The sequence below is a fragment of the Podarcis bocagei genome (assembly GCF_964188305.1).
Source record: "Podarcis bocagei genome assembly, chromosome: 16".
Taxonomy (NCBI): domain Eukaryota; kingdom Metazoa; phylum Chordata; class Lepidosauria; order Squamata; family Lacertidae; genus Podarcis; species Podarcis bocagei.
Genome location: NC_138142.1, coordinates 32,091,134 through 32,110,591, shown reverse-complemented (window position 1 = coordinate 32,110,591; position 19,458 = coordinate 32,091,134). Strand labels below are relative to the sequence as shown.

At 51.6% G+C, this 19,458-nt stretch overlaps 2 protein-coding genes across 3 annotated transcripts in view; one reads left to right on the top strand and one right to left on the bottom strand.

Annotated features, from left to right (window-relative positions):
* Positions 1-83: 83 nt before the first annotated feature.
* On the bottom strand, positions 84-4,477 carry LOC308574998 (glyoxal reductase-like). Of its 2 annotated transcripts, XM_081173384.1 has the most exons (3): positions 4,414-4,477; positions 3,577-3,695; positions 84-1,450 (listed from the first exon to the last, which is right to left on the bottom strand). In XM_081173384.1, the coding sequence occupies exons 2-3, from the start codon at positions 3,609-3,611 to the stop codon at positions 586-588; spliced, it is 900 nt and encodes a 299-aa protein (XP_081029510.1). In that variant the 5' UTR covers positions 3,612-3,695; positions 4,414-4,477; the 3' UTR covers positions 84-585. The 2 variants fall into 2 exon arrangements, with proteins under 2 accessions (XP_081029510.1, XP_081029511.1); XM_081173385.1 differs by lacking the exon at positions 3,577-3,695 and having other exon boundaries at positions 4,414-4,448.
* A 7,854-nt stretch (positions 4,478-12,331) lies between these two features.
* The window catches only part of LOC308574960 (sodium/calcium exchanger 1-like), a 31,020-nt gene continuing 23,893 nt past the window's right edge, over positions 12,332-19,458 (top strand). Inside the window, exon 1 of the mRNA XM_081173286.1 lies at positions 12,332-12,759. The gene's annotated coding sequence lies outside the window, so the exon portion shown is untranslated. The remainder of the gene's footprint in view (positions 12,760-19,458) is intronic.

The following is a 19,458-nucleotide window of genomic DNA, read 5'->3' as shown; positions in this document are numbered from 1 at the left end:
TCTGACTGCAGTGGGGGCAGGATTGCTTTAGCTGCCTCGGGAATGAATGTGTCGAAAGAAAATTAAACTCAAAGGGACGCAGAGAAATTGAATTCCTGTTTAATATCGCTCTTTTCGTCTTACAGCAGCAATAGGGAGCCTGTGGCCTCCAGATGCTTTTTTAAGACTCCCGGCTCCCCTCCTCCCTTACCGCAGGCCATGCCGGATAGGGAGTTCAACCACATCTGGAGAGCCACAGATTTCTAGCCCTGCCCTAGAGTTCTCTTTCCAGGGGGAGGTGGTAAAGGCAGAGATGAGGGAAGACCGAGTTTCTCCATCCACTGGCATTTTCTCTTCTGAATTTAAAGGCTGGCTGATGGAACTGCAATGTGATAAAGGCACTGCTTTCAAAGGGGATTCTCCAACTGGGTGGAGATCAGTCCTGGAAATTATTATATACAGTCTCGCATCCCCCATGTCTCTGGCGAACGCCTGGTCTGCCAGATGTTGCCGGACTCCAACTCCCACCATCCCTGACCGCTGATTATGCTGGATGGGACTGGAGTCCAGCAACGTCCGGAATGCCCATCTTTCCCCCCACCCATTTTACGCCACATTGGTGGGATCCCAGCAATAGCGCTTCCCACAATCCAATGAACCCAGCTCCTCCATATCTGCTGGGCTCAACTCCCAACCCCAGAGCTGGCTGTTTTCCACCACACGGCTCGGGGTGGCAGACTTGGGGATGATGCTCACCCCTTGCTGCAGAGCCCAGCGCAGCAAGACCTGGGCAGGCGGGCGCCCGTGTCGTGCGGCAACCTTCACCACCTCTGGCCGCCCCACCAGCTGGCCGGTCCCCAGCGAGGAGTAGGCCTGCAGGTGGATGCCCTTGCTCCGGCAGAAGTCCAGCAATTCCCCCTGCGCCAGTTCTGGGTGGAACTCCACCTGGAGGACAGAGGGGGGCACCCGGCACACTGCCAGCAGCTCCTCCAAATGCTGGACGCTGTAATTTGAGACCCCGATGGCCCGGAGCTTCCCAGCCTCGTACAGCCTCTCCAGAGCCCGCCAGCTCTGCTGCCGCCGTTCCCGGTTGCCCTCGTCCTCCTGCGGCCGGCCTTGGGTCCCGGGCCAGTGGATGAGGTAGAGGTCTAAGTAATCACAGCCCAGCTCCTCCAGGCTTCGCAGGCAGGCTCCTTCGGCCGCCTCCTGCCCCTGGTCCCTTGGGCTCAGCTTGCTGGTTAGGAAGATGTCTCCCCGAGCCAGGCCGTGGCGCGGCAGCAGCTCGTGCAGAGCGTGCCTGATGTCGGACTCATTGCCATAGACGGCGGCCGTGTCCACCAAGCGGTAGCCGTTCCTGAGAGCAGCGTCCAGGCTGAGGCGCACGGCCTCCTCACCCCGCAAGCGGAAGGTGCCCAGCCCCAGAAGAGGCATAGGAGCTCCACTTTTCAGCCATACTGTGCGCTCTGGTGCCCTGGAAGAGATAAAAGCAAGGGTAATAATAATAATATTTTATTTGTACCCTGCCCATCTGGCTGGGTTTCCCCAGCCACTCTGGGGGGCTTCCAACAAAGATTAAAAATACATTAAAATGTCACACATTTAAAAAACACCCTGCCTTCAGGTGTCTTCTAAATGTCAGGTAGTTTATCTCTTTGACATCTGATGGGAGGGCGTTCCACAGGCGGGCGCCACTACCAAGAAGGCCCTCTGCCTGGTTCCCTGTAGCTTTGCTTCTCGCAGTGAGGGAACCGCCAGAAGGCCCTTGGAGCTGGACCTCAGCGTCTGGGCAGAACGATGGGGGTGGAGATGCTCCTTCAGGTATACTGGGACGAGGCCATTTAGGACTTTAAAGGTCAACACCAACACTTTATATTCCACTGTGCCCCTCAAGAAGGTCTGCTGCACTCAGCCGTCCAACTTTCTGCCACAAGAAGGGTAGGAGCTGTGCTCCTCAAGATGTTGCTGGACTCCTGTCATGGACTGGCTGGGCAAGGAGGAGTGGTGGGAGGCACCAGCTGGGGAACCCCCAAAGGGAAGAAGGCTCAGAGCCCGGGGATTGGTGGTGGGATGGGGATTGGTGGTCAGAAGGAGAAGACTAGGAAGAGGAGGCATTGGAAGCTGAAGAGGTAACAGGATTTAGTGCGCAGGAAGAGTCTGTGGCAGGACGCAAGTGGCGCTGTGAGTTAAACCACAGAGCCTAGGACTTGCCGATTTGAAGGTCGGCGGTTCGAATCCCCGCGACGGGGTGAGCTCCCGTTGCTCGGTCCCTGCTCCTGCCAACCTAGCAGTTCGAAAGCACCTCAAAGTGCAAGTAGATAAATAGGTACCACTCCGGCGGGAAGGTAAGCTGCGTTTCCGTGCGCTGCTCTGGTTCGCCAGAAGCAGCTTAGTCATGCTGGCCACATGACCCGGAAGCTGTACGCCGGCTCCCTCGGCCAATAAAGCAAGATGAGCACCGCAACCCCAGAGTCGGTCATGACTGGACCTAATGGTCAGGGGTCCCTTTACCTTTAAGAGTCTGTGGCAGAGAGCAGTTCAGAATCAGAGCACGGAGAGGAGGGGTGAGGCAAGAGGCAGAGATGGGTCACGCTGCTGAAGAAGCCAGGGTGTCTCCCCCTCCTGCTGTGAACAGTTCCCCTGCCCCCTGGTCTCCCAGAACACGGAATGAAGAGGGTGGAGGAAAGAGAGACAAGGCAAAGGTGTCTTGGGTTACTGGGAAAGGTCCTGGGAAAGGGGAGTCTTAGGGAGCAGTGGGAAGGTGGGGACCTTCAGTCCTTGCAACTGCCTCATTGGGCTGAGACCTACTGGGAAGAGGTGTGGGGACCACTAGGCCTGAGCTGTTTTGGTTTCTTTGAATGAAGTTAACTTCACTGACAATGGGTGTTGGATTGCTAACCTGCCCCTGACAAACTCCCAGCAGATTGGTGTCCTCCCATGACGACCGCAGGATCCCTATCCTTCTTCCACCTCTTTGATAATAGAAGCAGGTTGTGGGTACCGCAGGGCTGCTGCTCTCCATCCCACCCTGCCTCGTGTTGTTATGCACCTAACAAAGTGAAGGGCAGGCATGGGGCACCTGCGGCCCTACAGATGTTGCGACTGCAATTCCCACCATCCCTGACCATTGGCCATGCTGGTTGGGGCAGATGGGAGCTGGAGTGCAGCAACAGTTTGAGGGCCAGTATCCCAGGCAGGTACCTGGTCCAGCTTCAGCTTAGATACCTCCAGCAAACCACCTCTGTTCCACCGTCAAGAAGCATTAGGAAATTAGCTGGACGGGTCTAACCCAAGACAGTAGTTTCTGGGCTTGAAACGATCCCGAGCACGTCTACTCGGAGGTGGAGTTTAACGGGGTTTGCTCCCAAATAAGTGGGCTTAAGATCCGAGCCTCGGATGGGATAAATAGCAAGCAAAGTAAGCGGCTATTATGGGCTGAAAATCAGGCGTGTTTCTCTGCGGGAATCTGCAATTCTGGAAGCACCGTTGGGCGCAAAGTGCTTGTGCAAGGAGTGGAAACGGGTAAATCACACACCCTTCGCCACATGCAAAAATTAAAGGTGGGGCAGCCCTGGCTTCCCTCCCCCGCGGAGCCCTTACCAGGATGCGGGAAGCTCCCGCGACGCCCGCTCCATGGCTGCTCACGGACTAAGACGCGTAGGCGGAGCTGAGGTCTGCTATCCAATCGCCGCGCGAGGATCAAGCACGAGGGCGGGGGTCTGGAGGGAAGTGGGCGTGGCCCATCGAATGTTGCTGAATGGAAGGAAGGGTTCGAACGCGGGAAGCGGCGCGTGACTTTTCCCAACACGGAGGAACGCGATTCATGAATGGCGCGGTTGCTGGTCCGCCCCAACCGCGGCCGCCTCCCTATATGCCCTGGCGAACACGCTGAACTCCAAATCCCATCATCCCTCACCATTGGCCACTTGCAGAATGGCGGCGAAGGATGATGGGAGTTGTAGTCCTAATAACCCCTGGATGCCTGCAGGTCCGGGGTTCAGCCCTACCTAGCCTTGGGCACAGCCAACTTCCCCCAAAGCACATGACTTTTCCCAAAGAATCCTGGGAAGAAGAGTTTGGATTTGATATCTGTTACGGAAATTACGGGGGCGGGGCATATCTTAATAGTTAAATATTACAAATATTATGCCTGAATGTATCCTTTCAACTTGACAGCTCAGGGAAGTTACCTAGCTTTAAAAATAATATAAAATCATCTCCTTTGCCAGTTTCCTCCGTTCCAAAGCTATTTTCCCCTTGAAAAAGGACTCCAGGAAGTTCCTAGAGGTGACAATTGCTGGACTCCTTGTTAGCCAAGGGAAGCCAAATCTCATCACCTGACTTCCCTCGCCTCATGCTCCAGACAGGCAAAGGAAGTTCTCTTGTACTTTTGGGTGGTGGGTACTTAAGACATCTTTGTCTATGCTAATCTTATACCTGAGTCTTGCCCTGCCATGTCTGCTTATGCTAATCTTGTACCAAGGACTTGTCTGGACATGTTTGCCAAGGTTAACTCCTCCCCTTTTGTGACATGTCAGTGATGTAGCAATGATGCTGTACGAACTGTATTCTGGGATATGGTGGGAAAGCTTTAAAAGTTTTTGTCACCCCATCCTCGGGGTTCAAATTTCCTCTTTGAACCTACTGTGCAATAAACTTTGGTGTACAGCTATTTGCTCCGGTTGGTGGCTGGAATCCTTCCTTTATTCCACAGGGACCCGCGGGCTCTGCCTGACGAGCTGGGTGACTGAGCAGCCTCACACCTAGATTTTTCCGTAACAATATCCCACTTTATCACTACCCAAAGGAGTCTCAAAGTGGCTAACATTCTCCTTTCCCTTCCTCCCCCACAACAAACACTCAGTGAGGTGAGTGGGGCTGAGAGACTTCAGAGAAGTGTGACTAGCCCAAGGTCACCCAGCAGCTGCATGTGGAGGAGCGGGGAAGCGAACCCGGTTCACCAGATTACGAGTCTACCGCTCTTAACCACTACACCACACTGGCTCTCTGGGAGCTGGGAGGGTGCTGGGAATTATAGTTCTGTGGGTGGGGGCAAACTACAGTCCCCAAGATTCTTTGCGTGAGGAGAGGGCGCCACCTGCTTTAAATGTATGGTGTGTATAGGATGTCTCCTCAGAGGAGCCATCAGAAAGAAGGTGTTGGTGAGGCAGAAGTGGAGTTTGATGGTGGTGATAGACAGTGATAGAGTACTCACTGCTTTGCATACAGAATGTCCCAGGTGCCATCCCTGGCATCCTCAGGTGGGGCTGGGAATGTCTGAAACTCTGGAGAGCCTCTGCCAGTCAGTGTAGACAATGCTGAGCTGGATGAGCCAATGGTCAGACTTAGTGTAAGGAAGCTTCCTACAAATCAATGAACTGGGGTGCCCCATGACTCAGTGGCAGAGCATCTGCTTGTGGGTGGAGATTTAATCCTGAATGGCCTCTCTGAGTAGGGCTGAAACCCAGGGAGGGCGGGGGGTGGGGGTGGGGCACTGCCACTCAGTGTAGGCCAGCCTTTCTCCATCTTGGGTCCCCAGATGTTCTTGAACTACAACTCCCATCATCCCTGACCACTGGCCATGCTGGCTGGGAATGATGGGAGCTGTAGTTGAATAACGTCTGAGCATCTAAGGTCAAGAAAGTCAGCAGACTATTCTGAGCTAGATGGACCAATGGTCTGATTTGCTTTAGGGCAACTTCCTAGGTTCCTCCTGGGGAGACCTACTTATGCCGCCTTATATTGGTGCTTCTGTTTAATTCACACCCCCCCCCCCATACACACACACCATTTATCTGTGCCATTCTAAGTACAGGGGCATACACATTACAGTGGTGCCTCGCAAGACGAAATTAATCCGTTCCGCGAGTCTCTTCGTCTTGCGGTTTTTCCGTCTTGCGAAGCACGGCTATTAGCGGCTTAGCGGCTATTAACGGCTTAGCGGCTATTAGCGGCTTTAAGAAAAAGGAAACAAACTTGCAAGAACTCGCAAGACGTTTCGTCTTGCGAAGCAAGCCCATAGGGAAATTCGTCTTGCGGAACGACTCAAAAAATGGAAAACTCTTTCGTCTTGCGTGTTTTTCGTCTTGCGAGGCATTTGTCTTGCGAGGTACCACTGTATTGTTGTTGTCAAGAGACAATGGAGTGCGCCTCTGGGGGTGAAGTTAAACCACTGCATTAACACTGCATTAATCCTCTGGGAGCAAGCCTGGGCAGTTCCATGCATATGGGTGTCCTGGGTTGCCCAGACAACAACACCCCCCTCTTGGCCCCGCTGAGGTGGTGCAATGGAAAGCAGAGCAATACATTTGGCTCCAGCTTGGCTGCAGGAGTTGCTGGAAGGCATACATCATCATCATCATCATCATCATTACTATTACTATTATTATTATTATTATCCTTTCACATACTCAGGCATCTGGCTGGCCACTGTGAGAACAGGATTCTGGACTAGATGGGCCGTTGGTCTGATCCACCCAGGAGCTCCTTATATTCTTAAGTTACCAAATGTTGGTGCTTTGGGTGGGTGGGTGGAATCCTTGGGCCGAGCCCCAGTTCAACTCCCTGGCTTGACTGTTCAAAGGCTAGGTTCAAATCTCTGCTGAGCCAAAATAACTTGCTGGCCTCTGGCCAATCCCCATCTCTCAGCTTAATGTTGCAGGAACAATTTATCCTCTATTGGCAATAGGCCGTAACACAAAAAAAATCTGTGTAATTATACAAGAAGTCCAGGAGTTATAAATAAATAACCTGGAGGAAAATTGTGGACTTCCCTATGTTGTTGGACTCCGAATCCCATAAGCCCCAGCCAACCATGGCCAATGGTCAGGGATGATGAGATTTGTAGTCCAGCAACATTTAGAAGGCCACAGGTTGCCTAATATCCACAAAAACATTCACCACCCTTTTCCAGTCAGTGCACAGCTTCAATCTAAAACCAATTCCATGAGTGTCAACGTAAAGCCAGCTACTAATCTAGTGATGACCCTCTGGGAGTTAGCCAGCTCAGAATTGATTTTTTGTACATCCAACCAATACCATCACCCCTCTTGTAACTCATTAAGAAACTTAAGACAAGCTTCCTCCAGAACTGTATACATCGTTATGTGTCACGAGGAATGCCTTCCACAATTGTTTCCCATCATTCCCTGATCATATAACCAAAAATGGAGCAGCCTTCTTAACTGGGCATTGGGTGTCCTCCCTAAGATCCAGAAAAGAAGTCCATTATGGGCATGCACGTAGGAATTTGTTTATGGGCACCAGAGTTTAAGAAGCTGGAATGTGTGCAGAGGAAGGAGACCCAGGGCTTATCCACACTTCTGCTTGTCCCCTGCGCAGGCCGAAGCAGCTTTCCCCTTGCTCCCCCCCCCCACAGGGAAAACCTGCTCTTTAGTGCTAAATCAGAGCAAACGTCAATCTGGAGAAACCCCGAATTGCCATTTGCTCTGATTGAGCATTAAAGAATGGTTTTCCCCAGGGAAAGCAATGGGCAAGAGGATGAGCCCCAAAACGAAGGACAGCCTGGAAACCAAGTCTAGGAATGGTTGAGGGAGTTGGGTTTGTTTAGCTCGGAGAGGAAAAGACAGGGCTTCTCATCTTGCTGCCTTGTCCTGCCCCTTTCCCCTGGGGACAACATGCTCTTCGCTGCTGAATTGGAGCAAACAGTCGGGTTTTCCACTGATTGACATTTGCTCTGATTTTGTAAAAAGGAGCGGGTTTCCCCAGGAAAAGTGGCACTGCAAACGAGAAATCTCTTGGACCCATGTTTTCTAGGTGTGCGACAAGCAAAGGTTGAATGAGCCAAAAGAAGTGACGTGGCAGCCATCTTTAAATATCTGAAAGTGCTGAAAAGTGGAAGATGGAACAAGCTTGTTTTTTGTCACGTCAGAGGATAGGCCCCAAATTGATGAATTCAAATTACAAGAAAGAGGATTTCAACGAAGCAGTACAAAGAGCTCTCTGAGGGTAAGAGCTGTTTGACAGTGGAACAGACTGCCTCAGACACACAAGGGGACATGGAAAGGGAGGGAAGAGGAAAAAATAAAACACAGCCACCAGTTCTTAAATGGTTCTTCTTCATAAGGTACAGTGGTACCTTAATTAAGTACTTAATTTGTTCCGGAGGTCCGTTCTTAACCTGAATCTGTTCTTGACCTGAAGCACCACTTTAGCTAATGGGGCCTCCTGCTGCTGCAAGAGCATGATTTCTGTTCTCATTCTGAAGCAAAGTTCTTAACCTGAAGCACTATTTCTGGGTTAGCGGAGTCTGTAACCTGAAGCGTGTGTAACCCGAGGTACCACTGTAATTGAAATCAACAGTAAGCAAAAAAAGATTAAAATGAATGTCAGCATTCTTCATGCCTGGACAGGCTTGCCTTAACAAAAATGTTTTAAGCAGGTGCTGAGAAGAGTACACTGCAGGCACCTTTCTGATGTCAATGGGCAGGGAGTTCCAACGTGCAGGTGCTGCCACACTAAAAGTTCCATTTCTTACAATTGCAGAACAAGTATTTTGTGGCACCCGAAGCAGTGCTACTTCTGCAGATTGAAGCAGCCAAGATCGATTCCTTACAAGTGCTGTAAGATTCTGTTGACAACTTTATTGAACTACCCCCAACAATATCACAAGGGGGTTCGTTGATAGTGCCTAACCTGTTATTTCCTTTGTACAGTCTAATATAATTCATACATTAAAAAAAAACAAACCTGACTTATAGCTCTGCCAGAAGGCCTTGGCAATGTTCACCAAAGTTGTCCTTCCAATAAAATATCATTGGACGCAAATTTGACGGATACCGGGAGATGTTGTATAAATTTAATACTTTTGGCAAAACTTCAATTATATTTTTCCCCTGCCAAAAAAGTGGGGCCAGGGGGGTGGAACACAAAAATTGAAGAGTTGGTAGCAGTAGCAGAAAATAGCCAGCAGAGAGCACCACACACCACATGGTACTTTGAGGGTGGAGAGAGAGAGAGAGAGAGAGAGAGAGAGAGAGAGAGAGAGAGAGAAATATCATATACTGCACACCTTTCTTTATGGGGATGGAGAAGCTATAAGGAAATACTATCCCAGAGTCCTTTTTTAAAGAATTGCAACATCCCCTCTCTAGATCCAACACCTGAAACATCCAGATCCACCTCTTGCTGTGGGGTTTTTCTGCTTGCCTGACTCAAGCCACACCCCAGCACCTTAAATATCCCTCCTGATCCCCCCCCACAACCTTTCTCAACAGGCTGCAAATTGGGGTGATGGGTGGCGCTGTGGGTTAAACCACAGAGCCTAGGACTTGCCGATCAGAAGGTCGGCGGTTCAAATCCCCGCAACGGAGTGAGCTCCCGTTGCTCGGTCCCTGCTCCTGCCAACCTAGCAGTTCAAAAGCACGTCAAAGTGCAAGTAGATAAATAGGTACTGCTCCGGCGGGAAGGTAAACGGGGTTTCCGTGTGCTGCTCTGGTTCGCCAGAAGCGGCTTAGTCATGCTGGCCACATGACCCGGAAGCTGTACGCCGGCTCCCTCGGCCTATAGAACGAGATGAGCGCCACAACCCCAGAGTTGTCCGCGACTGGATCTAACGGTCAGGGGTCCCTTTACCTTTACTATAGGAATGCCGGAAATTGCCCGATACTGACTCAGGCTCTTGGCCTATCTACATCAGCATTGTCTACACTGACTGGCAGCAACTCTCCAGGGTTTCAGGCAGGGTTCTCTCCCATCTCTACCCAGAGATGCCAGGGATTGAACCTGGGACCTTCTTCTGCATGCCAAGCAGATGCTCTGCCACTGAGCTAAACAACAACCTTCCTGCTAAGAAGAAAGGTTCTAGTCCTCATGATTCAGGATGCAGAGCTGCTTCAAAGAGAAACATAGCTGCCTGGTACTGAGTCAGAACACTGGTCCAGCTGGCTTGGTATTGTCCACACTGACTGGCAGCAGCTGTTCAGGGTTTCAGGCAGGGGTGTCTCCCAGCCCCTAACTGGTGATGGCAGGAATTGAACACAGGACCCTGTGCATGAAAAGCAGGTGATACAGCCCTTCCCCAAATTTACCAGCTGACAGCTATTTCCCTTTCTCTACCCGACTGCTGAAGTGGGGGATCCTGGGGAAACCCGCCTCCCCTCCTTCTCTTCCTCCCCCAGATCAGACAGATAAGTGGCAGTCCCTGCTGCTTTGAGTAGGGGAATTCCTTCTTCCCACTCAAGTTGTTCCAGCAAAACACACACACACACACACACACACACACACTTTTGTGCTCTGTAATAACCTGCAGGTTTTTGAATAAAGATATCTACTGGAGGAGCGGAGACGTTTGCAGCTCTGCAAACTGGGCAGGGGTTAGCAGAAGAAGGAAAGCTCCTGTAGGCGAAGGGACAGGGAGCAGTTCAGGACGCAGCTGACACCAGCGCCACCCCTTTCCCTTTCTTCCTTCCAGCCCCCACATCTTGGCCGAGGGAGCCAGCAGAAAGTAAGGGACCGCAGCCAGAGGAATAACACCGCGTGCCCAGAATACAGAGCCAGCCAGGCAGCCGAACGGGCGGAGGCAGAGAGAGAGATGGGAGGACCTGTCCTGCATAGCGCCTCCTGGCGGCAGACGCTGGAACTGCTCTGCTTATTGGGCTGGGTGTTTATTGAGTACCCCTTCCTCCCTGCTCTGCGACCCCACAGCCCCGCCCTTCTTCCAAAAAGCGGGAGGAAAAAAGCACCCCACATTTCTGCGCTTCAAAAAAGACGCTCTCGCCCTGCAGCGCCTCCTGCTGGAAGCGGAGAGGATTGACAGTGGCAGGGAGTTCCGCTGGCGCCCCTGCTTTTACGACCACCATCACCACTGAGTTGCTGGGCTTTTCTGCTTTGTGGTGAAATCCCTTATCTTTGGGGTGGTGATTCTCGACCAGGCACGGATTAGCCAGCCTTCCTCCAGCTTTTATACATTGCTGTGCAGTCTTGGGGCCGGGCCGGGGGGGGGGGGGCGAAGGGACTGCGTGATGGGAGGGAGGGAGGAGAGTGCATATCTGGGGCGGGGTGTAAGAAATTGCGTTTTCCTGTGTGTCAGAAATGGGGAACCTGTGGTCTCCCAGATGCTGGTCTTGATGGGAGCTGGAGTCCAGCAAAATCTGGAAAGAAGAACGGCAGCTGGGGAGGAATTAGGATTTTCCTGGGAGTCCCCCTGGGGAACTAAAGTCCTTTTTAGCCAGGGGAGGGGATTTAGAGCATTTCTTATAGATGACTGGGTCATTCTTGGATGGTGGATTACAGTTCTCTCTTGGTCATTGGAGTTGAGGATGGTACACGGACTTCCTTACTGAACACTGGAAAGATCGCATCAGATTTGGGGCTGTGTGGGGAGAATTAGGTTTCTCGTTCCTGGAGAATTGGGAGGGATTAGTTTTTGGGGGAGGGGATTAGGGTCTCCCCCACCGCCTCAGGCGACTGGGCTTCAATAAGAGGGGTTGAGTTACTTCCCTGTAAATGTACCCTACCCCGCAGGATCTCACAGTTGGTCCCGGTGGGGGAGCAAGTAGGATCCTGTTGGTAAGCGATGGGAACACAGAAACCACCTCGGAACACAGGATCCCGACGCATGTAGCTCAGTGTTGTCAACACTGGCTGGCAGCGGCTCCCCTGGGTTCGAGGCAGGATTCTCTTTCCTACCTGCAGATGCCGGGGAATCGAACCAGGGACCTCTCTGCATGCAGAGCAGATGCTCCACCGCTGAGCTACGGCCCTCTCCAGGATTTCAGACGGCAGACATCCCCATCCCTACCTGCAGGTGCCGGGGGACCGAACCTGAGAGCCTTCTGCACGCCGAGCAGATGCTCCAGCGTGGAGTTACAGCTCTGCCCCAAAGGGGAGGCAAAGAGTGATGGAGTAGAAATGGGATCTTCTCATTAGGGTGGGAGGAAACCTCTAGGACATCCTTCACTCCCCCTAGGAAGCCTCTTCTAGCCTTCTCGCACCCACACCAGCCAGATTTACCTTGCTTATCTCTCTCTCCCCCCCCCCCACCCGCCTGGCTGTGATCTGCATCCCCAAACAACCGGCCCTCCCAGGACAAAATCGATCGGGCTGGCTGATGGATGCTGCCAATATGGTCCCTTCTGGTGTCTGTGGGTTTGATGGAGAGGATGTGGTACCCTGGTGGGATCCGTGGTGGGAAGCAGGAGGAGGAGAAAGGGGAAGATGATCCGGGGAAGAAGAAGAAAAAGACAGCAGGGTTTTTTTTGGAGCAGCGACATCTCTCCCCCCCCCCCACTGCTCCATTGCAGAAGCTGCGCGCGGTCCTCTCCGCTCCCCCCACCCCACCACTCCGCCCGCCCCACCAAGACTCTCTCCAGGGTGGAGCAAAGAGGAGGAGGAGGAGGAGGATGCTGGTCGCATAAGCTGAGCATCTTCTCCGTGCCAGGGACCGGGGGAATCTGCTGGGGAAGAAGGGGGGGCGAAGAGAGAGCTGTTTTGCTGGCACCCCAAAGCCTCACATTGGCGGCGCCCCCCCCAGCCTGGTCTAATAGATCCGCTCTTGCTTTGTAAGCAAAAGGGGCAGAGCAGGCTGGGGGGGGCACAGAGGAGGAGAGGGGAGCGGGAGACACCCGCTCGCTTGCAACATGGACAAGTGATTGAAGGCGACAAGTCAGCTCTCCGTCCCAGCCTCTTCCCCAACATAGACACTTCCCCCCCCCCGCCCGGCTGGTGGATCTGCACGGATCTGAAGGGAGGAGGGGGCAAGGAGTCGCCCCCTCCCATCCGATTGACTTCTGCCTTTGGCTCTAAAGACCTTCGGACAACCAGGTGAGGAGCTGTGTTGGTGGGGGGAGTGGGGGAGAAAATACCTGGGCTGGGGTATTAGAGCGGGAGGGAGGGGGGTCCCCTTGCGAGGTGGATGCAATTTAGGAAGTAAGGAATTGTGATTATTTTCTGCAATGAATTCTGCAGAGGTTTTCTCGCCCAGTCCCATCTTTATATATTAAAAAGTTAAATGTGGCAATAGAATGGGTTTGTTTGTTTTTTGCGGGGGGGGTTTTTTTAAAAATCTGTCTATATGTGCCCCCAAAATATGTCATGTTGTGTGCCCCCCCCGGATAGAGGTGGGCTTTGTGGGGCAAACATGCATTCCTAAGATGTTTGCTTTGAGAAGGATGGGGTTCAGACACGGTGTGCTGGGGAGGGAGGCAGAGAACAAGGCAGGGAGAGTGTAGCCAATTGAGCTCTACTTAGAGTAGACCCAGCGGAACCCATGGACCTAAGTTAGTGGTGTCCATTTGCTTGTGAGTATTATAGTGTCTGGGAAGGGAATGGGTGGCTGGTCGTTTGGGGAAGTGGGGATGGGATCAGAGAAAATTGGGGGGGACACATAATAATAATAATAATAATAATAATAATAATAATAATAATAATAATAATAATAATAATAATAATAGAAATCCGGGGTGGTTAAAAGGAGGGAGGAGTATTTTCGGCTCAAGGACCAAGAGGTCTCTCCCGCTATTTCCCAGCTTTGTACCTCCCCAGACTTGGTAAGAATACACCCCATGCATTTTAACTGTAACACACACATACATATGCAGAGAAGTTTTAAGGTTCAGTGATCCCAGTCAAATCCCCCCTCCACTTTTTCCCCAAACACAGACAGAGTGCAGATTTCTCGGCTCATCTCATTGCTGATTCTCTCCCATACCTCTTTTCCCCACCACCCACCGCTGTCCAGGAATCACTTTTAACACAAACACAACAAGAAACAGAGAGCCCCGGCTGAATCTTGGCTCCTGGCTGGGACTGCCAGTGCCAAGGATTTAACCAGGGGGATTCCCTCCCCCCCTGCCCGCCTCCACACACTTCCTTTTCCTCCCCCCCATCCACTCCGTGTGAAAAGAGGTTGCAGGGGGAGGAGGGTGGCTCCTGCCTTCAAATCAATGGGAAACCAGCAACAGGAACTGCACCAAGGCAGAAATTGGGGGTGGGGTGGGGTGAGGAGGGAAGCACGTGGGTGCCTAGCCTGGCACCAGCCTGGGCACATTTGCACCGCCTTGCACGAGGGCATCCGCTGAGTCTTGTGATGAGTGGCAGCAGCATGCACACTCGAGGGGTCTCTCCCCCCCCCCAACATGCATGAGGTCAGGCTGTGCAAAGACTTTTAAAACGCTTTAAGTTTTTTGCTGGGAAGCGCCTTGCAGAGCGATCACAACAGGGTCTGGTGCTCATGGAACTCTGATGTTTTTACTTGCATCTTAAATGTGGCACAATTCTGGGGAAAGGCTCCATGGTACAGCATGCCAGCATCTGCTTTGCACACAGAAGAAGGTTCCATGTTCAATACCCAGTGTCATCTGCAGGGAGGGACCCTTGCCTGAAATCCTGGAAAGATGCTGCCAGTCAGTGTGGACAGTACTGGCCTAGATGGACCAACGGTCTGGCTTGGTGTATTGCAGTTTTCTAGGGACAGGCACGAACCCGTGCAGAAAGGGAATTTGGTTGGGTGTGCGTGTGCAAACGTGCCGAGGAGGTTTCGGAGGGCCACGCATATAAGAGAGGGTCCGGCAGAGGCTGAATTGTTCAAGGCAGAAATAATTGCAAGCGGAAAAAGGCACATGAAATGGCGAGAGGTCAAAAGGGCTTGCAAACAGAGGACATGGCTGGTTGCTCTGGTTGCCAGAGGTGTCTTGGGGGCAGGCCCCACACAGCCTGGTGCTGGACGGACACAACTTGACTGGCTGCATCCCAGCGGGTAGCTCCTCCTGCCAGGGTGCCCCTGTTCTGCCAAGGAGCCCTGGGCATATGTCGCTTTCCCCGCCTCCCCCAGGGGATTCTTGGGATGTCCTCCTAGAGCCAAGGCCTGGCACAGCATTGCCTGCTCATGCCCCCTTGGCAGTGCCAGTTGCTGCCGCCAGTGAACTCGGATGGGAGCTGGCACCTGCTTAGGGTTGGCCCCTTAACGCTGCGGAGGAGGTGATGGCAAACACATTACTACACACATACACACAGAGAGAGGACATTATAAGCAGAAGGAAATGGAAAAGCCTACTTGGATACGTGCAACCTCAAACCCAGAGCAAACGCCTTTGTCACATCCCGCCCAGGCTGCAACTTTCTATATGGGCAGGGCTTTTTCCAGCCAGAACTCAGTTCCTGCACCTCTCAGGTGGGCACCATTGCCATTCTAAGAAAACGAGGGAGCTCGGTGGCAGAGCAACTGCTCTGCATGCAGACGGTGCCAGGTTCAATCTCTGGCAACTCCAGGTGGGGAGGGGATTGTCCTGTACCTGAAACCCTGGAGAGCAGCAAGAGTGAGCGAGGTGGACCAATGGTTTGACTTGGGATAAGGCAGCTGCTCCACAGCTTGGCCTCTGGGCCCGATTCCAGTGCTGGAACTATAAAAGGAGACCGTAAAGTACCTGCTCATCTTTGCTCCGCAAGGCCTGAGCCTTGTAAGATGAAGGATGTACATAGGGGCTCATTCAGTCCGGCATCCTGTTCTCAGAGTGGTGAACTGGAAGCCCTAATGGGAAACTCCCCTCCTGCCATTTCCGGCAACTGGCATTCAGAAACATTGCCAGTTCCTACAGTGGGGACAGCGGGCTTCGGAAGCCCAGGGTGCAATTTCCAGGCTGACATATCCATCAGTTTTCCAGGCTAAGAACTGTTATTGTGGACAATTACTTGGGAAGGGACGGAAACCGGGGATGGGGGGGAAGGGGAAAAAAGAATCTTAAAAATTGACTAGGACTTTTGGGCTCAGTTAGTATGATCTACATTCAAAGCAAAATGGGAAATCGATGGAAGGGAACCTGGGTCCACCTTAGGAAAGAATTTAATTTTTCATAAGAGATATAAAAGAATTACTAATATGATAAAGAGAGAAATAATAACTTGCTGACTTAATTGTGGGAATTGGGATGTATGAAGGGGGGGTGGGGGGAAGTCGAGGAACAAGGTTAAGAAAGTAAGGTCTTGAAATTAGACATATCCATCAGTTTTGTTTTTCCTGATTTGTAGAAATACTGCCCTTTGCGCCCATGCGTCAGCTGTGCAGAGAGGCGCATGTCGAGCTCCTTCACATAATCTATGTGTCATCTTGCCTGCTTGCTTGCCTTTGCCTGGCAAATGTGCCCCTTCCATGTGCTTCTGGTTCGCCGTCTATTGAATATATTCTCATCCACAATGGACGTTTTTCGCAGGCTGTGGGCTGCCCGTTTTCAGTAGCCTTTCCCCTGCCCGTCTGCTCTTTTTTTGCTTCGGGACATTGCCTGGGATCATGCACTCCTCCCTCCGCACAAATGCATGTGCAATTAATGCCACTATCTTTCGCATCGCATGAGAGAGCCCTAGCTACCACTTTCCTCTCCTGATCTGACCAGTTCACACTTGGCTACTTCCCTACTATGAGCTGTGCAGGAAACTAAATGCTCACTGCACCACTGATAAAGAGACCACATGTGCGTTTTGCTGCGCATACAATGCCATGGGAAGCCCCGGCAAGCAGCTATCGGATGCATTTTCTGTGTTTGGAGAATCAGAGGCTAGAGGAGCAAGCAAGGCACCCTCCTCAGTGCTTTACCACCTTAAAACCAGAAGGTCGGTGTGGGGAAAGCACACTGTGTTTGCATCACGTATAGTATTTTCTACAGAGCCGTAACCTCTGCTGGGAGAAAGAGAGGAGGACAGGCTGGCCCTGGCCGACCCCTCCAGGGAGAGGGCAAGCAGAAGGGGAATAATGGGGGATCACCGTCCTCGGTGCCCCCCCCCCCGCCCCATGCACAACCCAGCACAGAAAGCAGCGGTGGATTAATGGCAGGGATTACAATGCCAGATTGCCCAGCCAAATGGGCACAGGGACCGATTTAGGACAGAGACGTATAGGAGGGAGGAGGGATGAGACACTGAGACAATGGAAAAGAAGGAAGGATCCCTCCCATGGCAGGGGGTGCAAGCTCCCCTGCTGCCTCCTGCTTTAAGGTCCCACACAGCTCCTCTGACTTGCACAGGAGCTGTGCAGAAGCCTTGCTGAGCTGGGGGGGGGGGGTGAGTTACATCTGCAGAAGGAAATTCCCTGCCTTTCCTCTTCTCCTGATCTAATCATAGGAACACGCAAAGTCGCTTTATACTGAATCAGAACATTGGTCTATCTAGCTCAGTGTTGTCTACTCTGACTGGCAGTGGCTCTCGAGGGTTTCAGACTGGGAGCCTTTACCAACTTTCCTGGAGATACCAGGGACTGAACCTTCCACATGCAAGGCAAATGCTTTTCCGCTGAGCTACAGCCCTTCCCTAATCAAAGATGCCCCTCCGTCCTTGGATTCAACAATCCCCCTCTGCAGAATTCATCAGTGGAAGAGCAAGTTGCTAGGAGGGCAAGTGATGAAAGAAAATCCCTGGTTCGAATCTCGCCACGAATTCACTAGGTGGCCTTATTCTTCCAGCTGCCAACAACTGCACTGTGTCAGGAAGCAGGGGGAAAACAATAGTACAGTGGTACCTCGGTTTAAGAACAGCCCTGCTTACGAATGATTCGGTTTATGAACTCTGCAAAACCGGAAGTAGTGTCCCGGTTTGAGAACTTTACCTTGGTCTAAGAATGGAATCCGAACGGTGGAAGGGCACCGGTGGCAAGAGGCCTCATTAGGGAAAGCACGCCTCGGTTTAAGAACAGTTTTGGTTTAAGAACGGACTTCCAGAATGGATTAAGTTCGTAAACTGAGGTGTACTGAGGCCTACCTCTTTTCAGGGTTATTGTAACTCGGGATGGAAGGCTCTGTCGATTTCAGTTTTCTCAATTTCTCATTTGTTGGATGAGAACAGTCAGATGTAAATAAGAATGCAGGCAGGTGAGGGGCTGGCCGAGCTCAGACTGAGAAGTTCACTTGTTTGTCTGCTTAATAAATTTGTATCCTACCTTCCCTACAAGGCACTCATACATGGTTTTCTCACTTCACTTTTTATTCTCACCACAACCCTGTGAGGTAGGTTAGGCTGAGAGACAGTGAATATCCCAAAGTCACCGAGCGAGCTTCATGGCCAAGTTGGGATTTGAACCCTGGTCTCCGAGGTCTTAGTCCCACACTCTCGCCACCACACCACACTGGCTCTCTGTTTGATGGGGCAGTGCTCCATTTGCCTCAATGGGCCAGCCCCCCGCTGAACCCCTGTCGGGTATTTCCTTCCTCTATCCCCATCCTCCATAGCTTTGGGAAAGGATCGCTCAGATATCTCTCCTCTTCCTTAGCTGGGAATGGGTCCAGAAACTGGTTGATCTCCCAAGAGTCCATTTCCCACAACTAGAAATCAAATATAATCAGCCCAAAGGCTGGTTAATCGGAATAATAATAATAATAATAATAATAATAATAATAATAATATTTAGTATTCCTAAAGCATCCCGGCACCTGGCACCACACAGCCATCAAGTTAAAAAGTAACAAGCCTGCAGACTTACGACCCGGCGACGCTTGATTTTTACAATGCCGGTTTTGATTTCTCTCTTCCACTTTCCATACCTAATGAGCAGCGTTCAACAGTCTCAAAGTCCAAATGAAAAGGTGCTTATTGACACTGCAACAGCCTCTTATCTGGTGCCGGCTTCTGAAACAGAATGCATTAGCAAACGGGCCCATCATAATTTCCTTTGAAACACACACACATAGTACACAGAATGGAACACATTAAGAATTTAAATGGAATACTTAATCTGGTTCTGGTCACACTTATTATGGAGCTGAAATGCATTCCGTGTCTCTGCTGTTATGGGGAGGGGAGAGGTGGAGGGAAGGGAAGAGTGTGTTGGCATTTTGCGTCAGTGTGAACGCATTTAAGAGCTTGTGCACCAGAGGCAAACTGCCCCCACCGCTTAAGTTCTCAAGACTCAGGAAAGGAGTCTGAAATCCGAAAATCACATCTGCGGGGATGCGCAAACAACATTAAAAAAAAAAAAAAACCATCTCCAGAACGGTAGCTGTGTTAGGCTGTGTAAATATTATTGGCTAAAAATAAAAATAAAAATTGCAGCTAGCTCGTTCCTTTTTCTCAATCTGGATCGAAGATGGTTTGGGGTAGGGGAATGCTTCGAAGTGTACTCTTTCATAAGCAACGGCAGGAGGGATATGGATTTTGGGTAATGTCATGCGTATGCCGCTTCCTAAACCAGTGGTGGAAGCCAATGGTCGCAAATGGGAGTGCGTACACACAGCCTTAGCCTCTTGCAGCAAAAACAACGGCGAGTCTTAGGGAACCATAAAGCAAATGTTGCTCCCATCATGGTGCTGGAAAGGCAGACCAGGGACTTCTAGGGATGTAAGAACAGCTCAGACCAACAGTTCATGTAGCCCATCATCTTGGTTCCCCTCAGGGGCCAGTCAGATGCCAGCGGGACCCACAACCGGAACAAAACGTAATGTGGAGTGCTCCTGCCCGGGGTTTCAGCCTGCTGTGCCTTCTCCCAGGATACTCCATTCCAATCAGACAGCCGTGCCCTCTCCTGGATACTCCATTCCAACACCC

Coding starts and splice junctions, on each gene's coding strand:
- LOC308574998 (XM_081173384.1), bottom strand. CDS start 3,611: ATGGAGCGGGCGTCGCGGGAGCTTCCCGCATCCTG. Junction 1,451..3,576: donor CGGGAGCTTCCCGCATCCTG/GTAAGGGCTCCG, acceptor TATCTCTTCCAG/GGCACCAGAGCGCACAGTAT.